Below are 17,899 nucleotides of genomic sequence, written 5' to 3' on the forward strand. Positions count from 1 at the left end.
GAGACGACGTAAGGATTTACTTTTAGCGCTAACGACCTAGCGCAGAGCGAGAATATGCGTTCTGTGTGACCAGGTCTTAAGACCAGCCAACTCACCTGTTAAGCATATGCTCCGTGGGCAGCCCCTGAGTCTGCGAGATGTAACGGATCTGGTCGTACTCCGAGGAGCCGGGGTACAGCGGCCAGCCGAGGAACAGCTCGGCCACAACGCACCCCAGTGACCACATGTCGATCGCCTCGCAGAACGCCAGACCGAGGATTATCTCCGGTGCTCTGTGAAGGGTGATGAAATTAGAATGAGAAATAGAGGCAATTATATCTAGAAAAATATTCTAGATATAATTGAAATCATGTAATTTTCTAATAATCTAATTTCTAATAATCGTGTCTAATATTAGTCATTACGCCACAATTATTTCTTATTGTTTATCACAAATCTTATAAAAAATCCCAAGTAGTTGTGAAATTGTGAAGTAAAATATTTATTTATTTTAAGGTTGATCCACACAAGATACACCATCCTTCCTTAATTTCTAAAACATAATTTATTGTTTAATCGAGATCTTGCAATTACAGGTGAACACAGCTTACATATTTATTTTCACAAAAAAAAAGTTTGTAAAAATATAGTACAAAAATTTTCAACATTGAAAGCTGGTAAAATCAGTATGGTCCAAAAGAAGAGGTACCAACGTCACACCTTTTTTTAGGTCAAAGCAGGTCTGCGTTTCGGTTTAAGTGTCGATAACGACTGACTAACGATGCGATCATCATATTCCTTAGAAATGGCAAGGCATCTGTCATCTGCTGTATACCAGCTGATAGAACCTCTGCGCTATATGCAGTAGTTTACAGATGTCGTTGAGCAGCAGTGACCACCTGACCTGACCACCGCCACCTGGCAAGTAGACCGCATACTCGATTTGTACAATCTTTTTAAGACAGTTTTTTTTTTTTATATGTAACCTAACGATAATGCAGACGGGCTACCTGATGGAAAGCAGTCACCGTCACCTATGGACATTAGCAACACCAGAGGAGTCGCCAATGCATCACCGGCTTTAAAGGAGAGCTCTTTTTATATCCCTCTTGAAGAGCCCCATGTCATAGTTCTGAGGGAATACCTCAGGAGGAAGTTCATTCCACATTTTGCACGTACGCGGCAAAAATGAACGTTCAAACCGAACCGTGGAGGACCGCCACGAGTCCAGTTGATGTGGATGGAACTTCATCCTTCGGCGAGTGGTGCGATGAAGGAACATAGATATTTAAAGCATGTACCTGTAGTATCTGCTCTGCAGGTAGGTGTTGCAGACCGCCTTGCTGACGTGCGAGGCGCTGCCGAAGTCGATCACCTTCACGCGGTACGGCTGCCGCGCCGGCTCCACCAGCATTATGTTCTCCGGTTTCAGGTCGGCGTGGATCAGGCCCAGTTGCTGGAAGCAAAGAGATATGTTAGGATACTGTTGGACACTGACAGGTGAGGTTAGGTTAGGTTAGGTTAGAAGAATACATAGTTATTGATCCATCTATATTAAGAAGACGGTTGAACGTAATTGAATTGGACATGATCTCGGTCTCATATTCAGTATTATTTTAGATAATTATTCACATACAACGCACTCGTAGTTAAATTAGAAATTAATTATTTTTCTGAGTTTTACAATAAAGGCAAACGTCGCATGATTTGAAAAACATTGAATAATGTACTACTGATTAGCATTTTCGAAATTTTACCTTACTGAGAGTAGATCTATAACCGACAATTGTACAGTTTATAGTAAAGATTATTGACATAGTCTATGCATATTTTATATAAGACTTTTCTACAGAGTATACACCATTAATGTTAGTTTGATCGGTGCTGATAATATAAGGGATGTTTAAAAATATTTCAACTAAATTCAGGATCAAGTGAAACCATCTCTTGTATACACTCTTGTGCACATAGAGGTGCAAACGCCAAACTGCTAGTTCGCTCTGAATATAGAAATGAATCACGTTGCCGCTTCAGAGCGGACTAGCAGTTTGGCGCGTTCTATAGTTACGCTTATTTCTTCTTACCTTTAGTTTGAGCAGCGCGGTAAGCACTTGCTGCAGTATAGGCCTGATGTACTTGAGCGGCAGCGGCGAGAACTTGTTCTGCTTGAGGAAGTCGTACAGGTTCTGCTCGAGCATCTCGAACACGAGGCACGTGTGCGAGCGGTGCTGGAAGCACTCGTACGCGCGGACGAAGTTGAACTCGTCCGCGGACTCTTGCGAGAGCCGCGAGAGGATTGACACCTGTCAATAGTATGTGACACGTTAAACAAATAATTCGTAAAATGGGAGATGAATTCGTACATGGAGGGTTCCGTGGCAGTTATAGGAATAAAATTTAAAGTGTCTACTAATCACGGTTTCATAGATAAGCCGATATACCTACGATGGCCTATGTGTATTCCTATTACTTAATTTCCTAAATTCCTGATTATTTTTTCTCGAGTATGTAATGTATGTATGGTTGGTTCTAAGTAGGTAGAACTGTTGTTAAGACTCAGATTTTTTGTCGATTTTCCCACATATTTTTCACACACTTTAAGAGTTTCTTTTTTTAACATACTTTTATTAGCTTGGGTTGTTGTAAAGCAATTTTGATATGTACGCAATTCATGTCATGGTAATCCCAAAAATATTTATGCTTTAAATTTATGAAATTCATATATTTTATATAGTAACAATACAATAGCTGTTTTAACACATTTCCATACAAAAACATTTCAAAATCTACTGCAGATATTTTAAACTTATACAATTGTATAAAACACTATTGAATCAGTTGTTGCAATATCAAGCAGGAAATCAATACATTTCGTACGATTGTATTGGACGTCATCGCACAATTGTAAAAACTTAAACAACCTCCAAGGCTGTCTAATTTCATGGCACTCGTGACATTGCCACTTGCCTACACGTGTTGATAAATAAGTCGATGCAAAAAATTCAAGTGATCAATGTATGTCTGGAAGTTTGTATTAAATTTGTTTTGATTACTACTAATAAATAATATCAGGAACAGTGATAGCCTAGTGGTTAAATTTGGTATCTCTCCGAAGACCGTCTGTCATTTGAATCCTAAGCAGTTTTGATTTCTCAACGTGCGTATAAGAAGTTAGTAATTAATTATTACTTGCTATAACAGTGAGGAATCATCGTGAGGAAAGGCCCACACGCCTGAGATTTCTTTACAAAAACGTTTTCAAAGATGCATGAAGTTTGCCAATAAGCATTTGGCTAGCGCGGTGGACTAGGTATAGCCTAATTCTTGTTATTTATTATGGGCTTAATCTCAGAGGAAACTAATGCCTAGCAATGGGACAATAACGGCTTGACAACGACGATATTAAAATTCTAAATTAATATCAATACTGTTATAATACAATACGTTTGTATTATCTTAAATGCTTTCAAAACTATTTTTACGCAACTAGCAAAACCTAAGGTCCACTATATAGCACATGACTTAAAAAAATACTTTAATTTACTCGTGTCACTATATCCTATATTTGTCTAGCGTCATAAGAAACGTTGCATTTGCTCTACAACCTTGCCAAAAGCAACATAGCTGACCCTAAAACGTTCCGTCGTAACGGCATTGTCATAACATTTATTTACGGATCGCTTCTGCCTTGCGTAATGCGTGATAATAATGTATCTCCCGATATTAACGTATCGTTTTGGCATTCGTATCGATAAGATAACTCGTCAAATGATGATAGAACAAATGTTTCATTTATCTTTGGACGAAATACTTTTTGTGATGTAGCAAAGTTGATTTTTACATTTATTAAGAAATTATTATTTAAGAATATTATATTTTTTAAATGATGTCGTAGTGTAATATTATTTAAATATTATTACAATTTCTGGAGACTAATGTCAAAGATATTTATAGTTTAATAACACGTCAAGAATCTATAAATATTATTATAAAATCAATGATCACTACTAGTTAGTTGCATGACAAAGGCGCCGTTACAGCCATTCAACACAAATAGAGGATACTGGAACCCCGCCAATGATTGTCAGACAAGGTAACGACATAGACCCGTAATAACAGAGGATTTATAACTTAAAATTGTTCTTTACAAAAGTTCTCAAAGGTGTGTGAACTTCACCAATTCGCACTTGGCCAGCGTGATGGCCTATGGTCTATAAACCCCCTAGCTATTAGAAGTGTGGTAGAACCCTTTGTGGTTCGACTCCGGTGGCACCACCCCACCTATTTCTACCTAATAACAGCAGTGTTAGACGCCGCTGTGTTCCGGTTTGAAGGGTGTGGTAAGGGAGATAAGACTTTTCCGAGGCGTTCCAGCTTAGTCCTCAGGGGTAGCGGCGCATCTGTGGCCGATCTCAGGTAGGAATATCTAATCCTATCTGGGGTTGATTACAGATGTCCATAGGCGGCAGTAGCCACTTACCATTAGGTGGACTGCATGCTCGTCTGCTACTCCTATATTATAAAAAAATTGCTCTAATAAAATACCCGTGCCAGTCGCCAGGAATGGGTTGACAACGACGATATTGAAGACTTACTAAATTTAGACCATAAAAGTATTGTGACGTGTGACTTAATTTATTGACGCTCGATTTGTTGATATTTTTTTAAGTAAAAGTATAAAAATTCTTGAAAAAGTAACAAATTTATTTTTAAAATAAACAGCGACAAGTCATTATATTCTATGACGTTGATAGATCTAAAATGTAAGCACCGCACAGTTATTACACTTAGCTGGCGGTCCACAAATAGTCTTCATAAATATATTTCTCACAAAATATTTCAGACATTTTTTTTATTTATGCGTGCAGTACTAAAAAGTTATGAGCTTATTGGCTTTTAAGCCACTTTTGGACACATAAAAGACGCTTAAGAGAAAAGTATTTAATTATTACAATCACATTATTTAATTATGACTCCATTGACAAAGTGGCTGCGATAGTGACAAGGGCAAGATACAAGGTTCGACGGATTCGAATCTCGTCCTCTGGATTGCAAGACGGAACTTGACAACCTGAAGGAGCAGTCACCAAACCGGCCTAGAAAGCAGTGGGTTCCGCGGATTCGACTCCCGGTCACACATAATGTGAAATCTAAATTACGAATTAAGATTTCAGTTTTGTATTTAGTTGTTTGTGTATGCTCATAGTACCCACGATACAAATAAAATCCTAACATGGGGTTATAATATAGAAAAATATTTTATTATTATTCATCATCATCAACCCATGACTGTCCCACTGCTGGGCACAGGTCTTCTCTCAGAATGACAAAGATTAGGCCATAGTCCACCGCACTGGCCAAGTACGAATTGGTACACTTTACATGGAAGATTTTTTTTATTAAAGATTTCTCGGGTATGCAGGTTTCTTCACGATGTTTTTCTTTTCCGTTATGCAAGTGTATTATTAACTTAAAACCACTAGGCTTCCATAGCATATCTCACCTCAATCTGTCCTTGACGTGCATAGCTGGGGTGGTTCTTGAGGATCTTGATGGCGACTATCTCGTTGGTGCCCTTCTTCCAGCACTTCACCACCTGTCCGAAGGTGCCGCGCCCGAGAAACTCCAACACCTCGTACCTGGTAAGCAAATTCGTATTTTTGTATAAAATTTAATCATGACAATAAGCAAAACAATAGACTAATAATAGATAAAACTGTTATTCACATAAGACATCGATTAGATTTTCTGACGAGTCCTAATGTCATTTCTGACAAGACTGCTTAGATTTTCTGACGAGTCCTAAAGTCATTTCTGACAAGACTGCTTAACATTAGGTGGATTGTATGACTATTTCCGACTGCATACTCTTATTGATTCCATGGTGTTGCAAAATTATTATGATACAAAAAAATCTTTTAAACGATGACGAACCACAGTTTGTTGGCTTGGATCTGGGTTTTCATGTAATTATTGTAATTTTCATGTAAGTATTCATGTAATTATTCATTAAATAAAAAAATACGAGAAGTAGACATTTCAAATCTTTACGATTTTATCAGTCTTCGCTCGTATCTTATTAGTCACAAAGATAAGATAAAATAACATAAGATAAAACATATAACCAACTTCCTCACCTATTGGACGAGGAGAAGAGCACCTCGTGCTGCACCAGCTGGTAGTCTCCATCGCCACCGCAACCGGATCCTGTTGTATTCGCGTCGTGTCGTGTTGTGTCGTTGTCGCGTCGCGTCGTCGCGGAGTCGGCGTCGTGTCGGAGTCGTGACGGCGTAGAGCGTCGCGTCCGCATGAAAACACAGACGGTACCGACGCTTTAGCATTTGGTATGCGTTTCGCGTTTACAACGAGCGCAATGAAATGTTTTCACGGGACGGTACGACGATAATAAAATATTGATAATAAAATATATACGAGCACTTTATTGAAGTATGTGCTTTGAACGTATTATTGATGCCGGCGACATATTATGTAGTTCCCTTTTTATTGTTTTATTTTATTGAAGTATTAAATGTATATGAGCTGCAGGGACAGCTTAATATCAGATGGATATCATACCAATAAACAGAACTGCTTCTATTATATGCTCTCAAGAATGATAAAAGATGCTTGTAGAATTATTCATATAATACAATAAACATAATATCACATTTAAACAACTAAATTACTTTATCTACACATTCATATTCAAAAAAGTTTAATAAAATTTACAACATCAAAATATGAAATATCAAAATTATGTAAGACAATTAAAATGATTTATTGTTAAAAAATGATAAAACCACTATCAACAATAATAAATTTGAAAATTTGCATTCAAGAATAGAAAAAAATAATTAAATTAAAAAAGTTGGTCCTTCGAGTCGGACTATCCGAGAATAAATTAACTATAGCATGCATCACGAACATTGAGGGGGGAGGGGGGATATAAAATAAAACTTATTGAACTAAGTGCTCAGAAACAGGACAGTGCATGAAAGTTCAAACAAACTACTGGTCCGTTGCTACCTCCCGGTAGATTGGTTGAAGTTTTATACAGAACCCCGGTTCTATTGTGAGGGTTTGCGCACCATACTATTATTTATACGAATTGAATTGGATCCAATTTGAAATTTTGAAAAATCGTTTAATATAAATGACGTGCACAACCCTTTTGTGTTCAAATGTATAGTGTTTTTTTTTTTTTTGTAAACCTAATTTCGTTTTTAGGACTTATGATTTATTAGTCATTACCTATTTGACTTGATTACTAGTTATAGCTATTAGAACTAGCACAAAATTTTAATACTTTAGTCTATTGTATTTTAGCGTAAGTGGCGTTATATTTACTAACGCTATTTAAAAACATATTTTACATTAACTATTGCTACTCACGTGGGGATTTTTGTGAGATTTCATATACAATATTGAGATTGTATTTTTAACACACCGGTCTATTAACCGGTGCGTAGTTTGACGCGTTAAATATTAGTCGAAGATCCAATTTTAATACACTGACCGCGTTCCACTTGGCACTAAAATGACAAGATTAACTTTCATTTTATTTTTTATCAATGCGTTATTTTTTCATATCATTATTAAAAATATTGGTTTTCTAAACCAATAAAAGGTGAAATTGTATTATCAGAAACTTTACATATTTTCTCCTCGAAGTGTTATGTATATGTATAATTTTTATGGTGAAGCAGCCAATTATAATGGTCAAATGGTATGTTATTTTATGAGGAACTAAAAGCAAGACCACACATCGTCTATTAACAGATCTACGTTAATTTTTGGGACATCGTTTAAGACCGTATAGGCATATCTAATGTTAAAACTTATAAGTAAATTACTTGAAGAAATTTACGAAAATTCTTGGTACTCGATAGCACCATTTTAATTATCTATTTCCATTGTGATAAAAATGTTATAACCCCTGATGTAGAGTAGTAATCGTAGTGAGGGCCCTTTTCTTGTCATGAAGGTTTATGTCGTGATACGTATTTCATGTGCACGTATAAATTATAACCCGATCCAGCGACCCGCGTGCGTGCTTACATCACACGAAAAGCATCAACGAAACGATAGAAGAATGTCATGCGTGTAGGCACAAACCCGAGTGACAAGAAAAAGGCCCTGAGTGTGTACGTGTTAGAGAACTCACGGAGCGGTTTTTGGGCGTCTGAGCGCATGGACACGGAATTTTAACATGCGGAGGATAATATAGGTAAAAATAATTTAACGACTATAGAAAAGAAATAATAAATGGTTTAGAGACATGGCATGGGCCGTTATACGAGGCTTTCTGCCCGTCGCCTAAACACAATCTAATCAATTTACGATAGTTTTTCACAATTTGCGGACGCATCCACAACAGCGCAACTAACTAACACCAGAAACTGTTCAGATAAAATTAGAAATAAAACATCCATATACCGACGGTTAGACGACAAAAAACCGCACCGCTTCGTCCGGTAGCCTAAAGGAGGTAACAACAATTGGTTGACATTACGTTTGTGGTTACCTTGCGGCTGGGCCGGGTGGTTGGCCCCGCCAGCCGCCGCCTGCTTGCTGTGCGCCGTCGTCGTTGCTGCCTGCGGGGCCTGCTTATGCCTCGCGACCACGCCGCCGTGCCCCGCCACCGCGGGCCCCGCTCGCCTCTGATCGCTGTTATCTCCCACGCTGCAACAAATTACAGAAAATATTTTTATTATAATATAGGAGTAGCAGACGAGCATGCAGTTCATCTGATGGTTAGTGCCGCCAATGGACATCTGTAATCAACCCCAGATAGGATTAGATATTGTTACCTGAGGTCGGCCACAGATGCGTCGCTACCCCTGAGGACTAAGCTGGGAAAAGTATGTCTCCCTTACCACACCCTTCAAACCAGAACATAGCAGCGTTCAACACTGTTGTCATGAGGCAGAAATAGGTGTGGCGGTGGTGCTGCTAAAGTCGAACCGCAAGGGGTTCTATATGCAATTAAGTAATCCTCCCACGTAATAATACATTAATTAGTACTTAAATATGTAGGTTAATTTTTAACGATTTCGTAAAAGGTTAACAAGAACGCATACAGGTATGCGACGTTCTTTAGAATTACAAAATTTTCAAATGTATGATTTGGATACAGAGGTAGGCTTCGTAATTCGTTTAAAGTCGGTTTTCTGATTATCTGTATTCTATTGTACGTTCACTACTATTATTACAACTAGTTTTGGACAAGTATTATATGTCACTCCTGTCAATTAAAATATCCTCTGTATCCTCAAAAAAATCCATAATCTTATCCTAAGGACGTTTCACTTCTATCGCACAAAATGTAAACATTTAAAGGTTTACACGTGCGGTTTCCATCAATTGCAAATCAATTCGTCGCACAGATTTAGTCACCTTACAGATCTATGGCTTACTATCGATCTATGCTTATTGGCATTGCCACATACAAGAGGCTATGTCACATTGCCCTAGGTGCTCGCTGGTAAAAATCTACACGCGCAAATCATTCCTTAGCAGTGAGAGTTATAAGTGGAAATGAATAACTAAGTGATTGAATGTGTGAACCAAATGCATCGACGTGTGGGATTTTAAATAAATTTATAAAAAATGATACTTTGTATAATTTATCTATGCTGTTGATTTAATGTATTATAATGTAATAGGGATATGTATTATTTCTCTTCAAATTAAAAACCATTAATTTTTTAAATCATCAATGAAAAGTAAAATGTGGCGATAGATAGAAGCAAAGGCCAAACTTATTCGCAGCCATAATTGAAAATAAAAACATATACCTAAGTAATTGAATTTAAAAAAGACCCCTTCATAATTATGTAATAAAAAATAATTGATACAACATTATGAAAATGTCAATAATGTAATTAAGAGGCAGGGTAGTAAAATTTTCCGATACTCTGTATTTCGTGTACCTGAAGTAGTCAATTGAAGCATAATTAAAGTAATTACAATCTGTAATAACAGATTAATGAAACAGAATTAACCAGTACCATTGGCCTCGAAAACAAAAATTAAATTAATTAAATAATTGGCTGACATGTCGTTGAAAAACTTGAATGCAACAGTCACTATAAGAAAGTATAGGTATATATATATATATATAAATCGACTACAATTTTAAGCACGAGGGTCGCCTAATATCTATATTCTCAATTAAATTAATCATTAGAAATATTCAGTGTCTCTGTGTCTAGACCGAATGAGAAAAAGTACTATTCAAGTGTAATAAAGATAAGCTAACCTAACATTACTAAGTAACATTACATTTGTAGCTTATAAAGATATAGAGAGATAAAGAAAGCTTCTGCCGATCACAATTTTATATTAAAACTGGTAAATTAAGGTAGTAAATTATCTTTACAGCCTCCATTACCAGGCTACTATTTATTTCCCTTTAATATATAAAAAAATGAAACAATATAATGTACATAACAACGTCTACTAGATTTAGAGTGTTCTCGTAAAAATGTTCGAAATTAAATCACAGGTATTTCCGTCAGGAAAGTACGAAATGACGGGCCGACTGCTAATCTGTGGCAAAATGCTCACAATAATAACTGTGGCATCCAGTATGTAATCCAAATTAAATTCTGAAGGCGCTACTACAGAATTCCGCTATTAATTCAGCATAGTCAAAATAAATACAAACGAATAATTACACTGGAATACGGAGTTTGTAACAAATTCGTTTAAATTTTAAACTGAACTAAAAGTTTCATGGATTTTTTTATATAGTGTTCTATTTACCAAATTGATAAATAACTTGCCACCGTTAACATCGTTGATGAACATTTACAGATAAAGAAAAATAGTAAAATGACGTTTCAAAAGAACTATTTTTTAAGTCCTATTGATGCCAGGAAAATAATATAAAAACCTGTTTATTTTTATTTAGTTTATATGAGTTAAACTTGGAAATGTGCATGTTTACAAGACATAAAACCTAAGATTACAACTTGAAAATTTAAAAACTACACAAAATACACACGTATAGAGCCTTGCAAGCAATCTCGTATAAGAAAAATGAAGTTCTCTAAAATTTTATCACTCAATGTGTACACAAAGAGTTGCACAAGACTAATGCAATATGCGATCCCATATTCCCCAATCTAATCTTCGGCATAGCGTCCCTTAGGTGGAAAGTTAAAAATCAACTCGACAGACTTTCTATAACAAATGAACACAAACAGAAATACGTGGGTAGGTACCGTATAGTTATTATCATTTTTCAAAGATTCATATTATGGTATTGTCACATAACAAACCGAAAAGTCACTTTAGTTAGATGGTTCATTCTTAGATGTGACGGAGTACGAACAAATTGTAATGAATTTCCTTGTTTAATAAACAAATTAATTAATAATTTCAGTACTCACTAAGGCAGCTTATTGGAACTTGCACCAAGCTAACCAACAAATATGTATGAGACTGAAAATTGGACTTACAATATGATCATATGATTTGTTCTGTTATGTATTAATTAGAAAGGATAAAAAGTGCGGTAATATATAAAATAATATCTGTTGCTACCATCAACTTGCGGATTTAAATAACAATATTTCAATTTAAATCCAGTTCAACAGGTATCTCTCGTTACGGATATTAATGTTGTCTTATAGGTACGACAACGAAGACATCTTACCTTGAACATTAAATAGATTATTTAAAGTTGACACTATATATACACCTTTCGTATATGTGATATTTCAAACCAGAACGAATATAAGTGACAACTTCCAATTTGAAAAAACGTGTCTAAAAATATATTATTTGTCATATACGCAGCTTTCCTTTTAAAAGAAGGTCGTAACAGGTTATTTACCATAAGTAAAAACCCTATTATGACCTTAGGGGATTCAACTAGCAATCTTCGTAACAATTTTATCAGTTGCATCAACACATAATAAATAAAATGAGATAATTGCATACATTTTTCTCGTTGCTAAGAAAGTAAAATCAAAGTATTTCCTAATAGAACTATGAGTATACTGATAACATGATGATATACTGATAACAGTAAGACATTTGGAGATTAGTCTTGTTTACTAAAATATTTATTAAAAACAATACTTTTGTCGTTAATACAAAATACATTTCTTTGTACAGATCATTAACGTTCTAAAAATCATTAGACAAAACAAACTAATTCTATTTCGTAAAGTGACTAACCCATTCTATTACAAAACTTTAACTACTAACTAATGACTACTAAAACGATTATAAATAAAGTTTGACCATTTCATAATCGTATTCAATAGAGATTATGTCTAATTTATACATTACCATGCACAATAAAAAGTTTTTCAATAATTCTAACATCGCGTATAAAATTTGTCGCGAGCGCGAACTAGTACCTACTCCAGATTTTTACGTGTAACTATTTTTGCGCCGAAACGTATAAACTTAACATAAATACCTACACATGATGTTATTTTTTTACGCCGACCGATAACAACGTATAGCTCCAGGAGCGTCCAATGACGCATTTATGAACGGACGACGCAAATGTTTCGCGACGGAATTTGGGGTTTTGCTAGGAACGCGCGGCGCAAAAAGTACGTAAATGGGTTTTACCATTTGCGTTACACCTAACGGGACTTTGAAGGACTGTTTTTATGAAAGAGAAGTGCACCTGATGTTATTGCGTCGTCGGTGGTCTATAGTTATGGCTGCGAATTCATTACGGTTAGATTAAAAGGACGGAAGGAGGAGGAAGCAATTTTAAAAGGACTATACGGATGTCCATATAAATTCATTGCTTTTGGTAGAAATAATGGTGATGATCCGACCTTATCAATCCTTTTCAATACCGGACAGAAACGATAAAACATTATAACAATAATAATAATATTACGGTTACTAACTAAACCGTAATATTCTGCAAGTATGATTAGGGTAAGTGAAATATTTTGTAAACATTATCTGTTTGGTCAAATAGCAAAGTTTACATATGAAGTTATTCAAAATACTGGTGTATTTTTAATGCAAGCGCTGCTTAAGGAAAGGTTTTCTGTTACCGTAAGGATATATGTACCTATTTGTTATTTCGAAAATGTATTTATATTCTGTCAAAAACTAATAACAACAAAATCGGATTAGACTTAAGTTCACGTAGATGTATAAATGATGATCTTAGAATATTTGTTTGAGTTTCAAATATTTCTCATTACTGACTGTGGCGCTATATCACAAGCAATCCTAGAGTGAAACCAACTCTATGAGTGTACAAATCATTTAAAAACTTACACATCACTGAGATTCAGCTCAAATTCGTCGTCATAATAATCCTCCGCCTCGTACTTTACCCTCGGCACCGAGAGATCCATTTCGCACTAAACACTGAATTCTATACTAACTAAACAACTAACACTATATTACACTGTACAAATTTACCAATTTACTAATATCACCGGTGCATGTTCGAAAAAATGATTTTTAAATACAGAAAACATTTATTTTGTCGAAACGACGCTGATCGTCGTACGCGCATCGTCGAGGGTTGGGGGTGAATGACGCCGTTGCGAGGGGGGAGCGGGGTGCGGGCCGCAAGGGAGGGGGTGCAGGTAGCTAGGGGTCGCACAAAATTCCGAATACCCCGTATTGTTGGGCGCGCCGTTCGGTGTATAATAAAAATAATAGAATACTTCTAACATGCGCCTGCGCACAATTCCTTTCCATGGGTGGTAGAGTGGCGTGCGTAAGTGTTATTATTACAAATAGTGACATTAAACTTATAAAGTAGTCCTTTGACTTAAAAAATAGTAAGAAATAAAACTGTTGGTACATGAACCACTGGGTAAAATTTATATAAGTAAAATTTCATGTTAAAAAATTAATGAGTCTTTTTGTTCAGTTAAATAAACAAATACTATTATATATTTATCCTACGTCACCAATATATAAAACGATTGCAAGCTTCATAATTAAGTTTTTAATATAGTATAACTAAAACCACCATGAATAAAATTAACTTTTTAACAGCAACGCCGTATTAATTTTAATCTCGTATCCCGTTTTAGGCGCACAAAAGTTCAGGGGAGTTAATATTGTTAGGGAAACTAATTTAACAGACTCTTCTCTCGGAGCGTACTAGAAATTAATTTCACAGTGTGGACCCTTCCAAATTGCCCGCTGAAGTAACGTCGAAAAGTTAACTAACGTGAAAACTGTTTAGTTAACTGAACAAACTAAACTTTAGTTAATTCAAAGGAGTTTTATGAAGCCTGCGGAGCGGAGCTACTTTAAATCTATATAAAATCGGTAATTGCTTTTGTAAAAAAATTATTTACCGTACGGAGCTACTTTAAATCTATATAGAATCGGTAATTGCTTTTGTAAAAATTTATTTACCGTACGGAGCTACTTTAAATCTATATAGAATCGGTAATTGCTTTTGTAAAAATTTATTTACCGTATTAAAAATTTACCGTATTTTGATCACACCACGTATATAATTTGGTTTAATAAAGTTTGGACTACAAAATAGCTTTTGTATACTTATTTCTGACACACGCTATGGAATATGAGCGAGAGGTAAACATACATGACGTTTCTGAATTGCAAATTGAGGTGCTTACAAACACCTATAATAAGATATACAACGAGCTTAAAATGCATCCGATTTGAAATGACAAGAGTAAATATAGATTAAATGCATTATCGTGGCTTAAATACGGGGTACTACCGCTACACCAATCCTGCCTCATAACAATAGTTATAATAATAGCATTATAACAGCCCTTCAAACCACAACACAGGAACGTGGCGTTGCTATTACACGACATCGCTGGTTGATTTTAATAAAACAGGTTTTTAATATTACATAATAATAACAAATACGTTATAAGAAAATCATTGAAATACTAGTATTATTTAATTATATTCAATAACAAACTACACATACTAGATAACAGTAGATACGATAACAACAACATGCAAAGTCGTGAACATAATTACACACAAACATGATACAGGTAAACAATCATTGACGGCTTGCGGAAGGAAATGATAATATATAACAAAGTTACATACATATAATAATATGAAATGAGGTCCGTTCGTATCTACATACATATTATGTGGCAGACAATGACACGGGTAGGTGTGACTTGTTTCAATAAGAAATGTTATTGACAATTATTATTTTTTATTTATATTGAAGGTTAGAGGTATCCGGTGGTAAAAGTGGTACTTAGAAGGTGAGACAAATACACCTATAGCAGCAGTTTTAAGCACTGCTGCCTTTTAAGGGCGTGGTAAGAGAGGTCAGTTATATAGGGTGTGGCTGTTGACAAATGAATCCTTACGAGGTAGGTATAGTCCGCGCCAAACTGCTAGTCCGCTCTGAAGTTGTTGCGAGCAGGTGTTGTCATACAATTTGCTATGGCGACGCGACTCATTTCTATATTCAGAGCGGACTAGCAGTTTGGCGCTAACTATACAAATGTTCATAGAGAGCAGTTGCCACTCACATCAAATGGACCGCATACCCGTTTTTACCCGTTTACTCCACCAATATTATGAAAATAATCTAAAAGGAGAGGTAAACTGCAATGCCGTTATTTTTATCCTTTCAGAAACCAGTTATATAGCAATTAACAATAGAAATATTAAGCTCATTATACATTTGGAAATATAATAGTTATTATAAGAAGCTCATTAAACATACCCTTTAGTAGATTAAGTTTCGTTCATATCTATGAAACGGTCATTAACTCCGCTTTTAACAATATACTTAAGTACATTTAGGGTATTGAATGTAAGCTTTTATTAAATTTATCATAATCTTATATATAAAATTCTCGTGTCACAATGTTAGTTACCGAACTCCTCCGAAACGGCTTTACCGACTTTCACCCAATTTTATATGCATATTCAGTAGGTCTGAGAATCGGCTACTATCTATTTTTCATACCCCTAAGTGATAATGGTTGTTCACCCTTAACATTTTTTTATTTATATGGCAACACAACGTTTGCCGGGTCAGCTAGTGTTATATTACAATATTGATAATGTGAAGCCCATAAACATTATTAGGTATACATATTTTGAATATTCTTAGTTCGACAATTACGAATTTTAACTGCATTTTAAAACTACCTGTGCATGTATAATACTTAAAATATGTAGAAGACTCATATTGCATGACTAATAATATAATCCTTTACGTTTGAGAAAATAAATGGCTTTTGGTAGAAATAATGGCAGATTAGGATTTCTTAGGAAAACCAGCGCGGCGAAGCGGCTATCGTACCGGCTTGACACTCAAAGGGTACTGGGTTCGTTTCCCAGCTACCAAGACATTGTAATGTAATGATTTATTTAGATGTCTATTTCGGGTATGTTTATGTACTCATCTTTTTGCTCATGGCACCCATAACTGTATCAATTTTAGTGATCGTTTTTTGGTGGTTCATAATCTTAAAATATAAAGTTTAAACAGTATTTAATACACAACATCGTATGACCTAAATTAGCTTTATCTGTTATTATTATATTATCTCAGGACATGGATTTACATTCCACACCGTTATCATAGCATGTCTGAGTTAAACAAAAGATATTAAAGGACCTTCAACAAAGACGTTGTGTGCTAATAACTGGATTCACTCTAGATATTAATGTCTAATTAGTCATCAACTAACTGTCGTGACAGTTGGCACTTAGCTCTCTATAATTGGTAGAGTCCTTTGATGGGAGAGACTATAGAGCTATTATTCATGATCTAAAGTAATTAAAGTTGAAATTGATCTAGGATAGATCTCGTAAACAAACCGAGGACACTTGAGAGCAAGACACCGACACAGATGATCGACACGCATAACAAATAAGGTCAAAGACGAAGTAATCAGATAGAGTCATAATAATTATGAAGTACATATATTACTTTTTCATACAAACAAATGTGCGATTTGATCGTTGCCTGCTAATGGGCCATATAATAACTAAATATGGCTAGTCTATGCTTCCGAACTCCGGGCAGGTTAAATATATGTTAAGTCTAGTCAGAAAACTTAAGATTTTAAAGAAATAAAACAAACAGTTCAGCGTCTTTCTTGACTTATACAGTAGAAATGGGTGTTACTAATGACGCCTCTGTCTAACTTTGAAAAAATCTACTATCTACAATTATATCCATTACATTGTAGTTACAATTTCGTAGCAGTATTCAACAAAAGAATTGCAAAAATAGCAGAGCGTACCTACAAACGACCGCACACTATGATTTAGAACTAGGTCTTGATGTGTACTTGGTAATAATTCAAACATATTTCCCTGGGGGTGTATAGCCAATGCTTTTAGCGATTGCGAGTATGCTAAGCTGTACCTGGGAATTGTGATATATGTCACGTATCGGTATTATGATATACGATATGATATAACGATAAATCGACGTTATACGTGATACATATGAGTGATATATAACTATGTTTTGAAGTACAATAGAAATGTTGAAACTTTGTTTTTCTTTTTTTCCACATGCACTTCTATGCCCGTGAATATTTTATAGCATAAAGAGGGAGTCTAGGGGGCCGTAACTGCCTTTAAAGTTAAATTTTATCGTCGCCTAAAAGTTACGTGAATATCAGTCCAGTCAATCTTAACCGAGATGAGTTCCTACACTGATAGAAAAATATAAAAATTAAAATAAGTCATTACTTTTATCCGTCTTTTGATTGTCCAAATGACATAGTAATAAAACACAGTACACTAGCGAATGAGGCGGTACATCTTAGTCCCCCAACGAGGGGTAGCTAGCTATATCTCCTGTACTTTTCAGAGCTAGTTACTGCACTTAACAATACCTGGATTGCCTGTAAATACAGCACTTTATTAATAAAAATACGTATTTGGGTAAATTACCCTTAAAATTCATATTCCAATAGTAAAGTTGTAACTT

General features: G+C 35.4%; 1 protein-coding gene across 1 annotated transcript in view; it reads right to left on the bottom strand.

Moving 5' to 3' along the window:
- The window catches only part of Hipk (Homeodomain interacting protein kinase), a 30,935-nt gene extending 17,494 nt beyond the window's left edge, over positions 1-13,441 (bottom strand). Inside the window, exons 1-7 of the mRNA XM_073089464.1 lie at positions 13,246-13,441; positions 8,492-8,661; positions 6,117-6,186; positions 5,483-5,618; positions 2,064-2,282; positions 1,281-1,435; positions 96-272 (exon numbers count right to left, since the gene is read on the bottom strand). Coding sequence (XP_072945565.1) covers positions 96-272; positions 1,281-1,435; positions 2,064-2,282; positions 5,483-5,618; positions 6,117-6,186; positions 8,492-8,661; positions 13,246-13,325 — 1,007 coding nt within the window. The 5' untranslated portion in view covers positions 13,326-13,441. The remainder of the gene's footprint in view (positions 1-95; positions 273-1,280; positions 1,436-2,063; positions 2,283-5,482; positions 5,619-6,116; positions 6,187-8,491; positions 8,662-13,245) is intronic.
- Positions 13,442-17,899: the final 4,458 nt, after the last annotated feature.

This window comes from Epargyreus clarus, unplaced genomic scaffold, assembly GCF_041222505.1.
Source record: "Epargyreus clarus isolate Ecla_fem2 unplaced genomic scaffold, WU_Ecla_fem_2.2 ptg000029l, whole genome shotgun sequence".
Classification (NCBI taxonomy): Eukaryota; Metazoa; Arthropoda; class Insecta; order Lepidoptera; family Hesperiidae; genus Epargyreus; species Epargyreus clarus.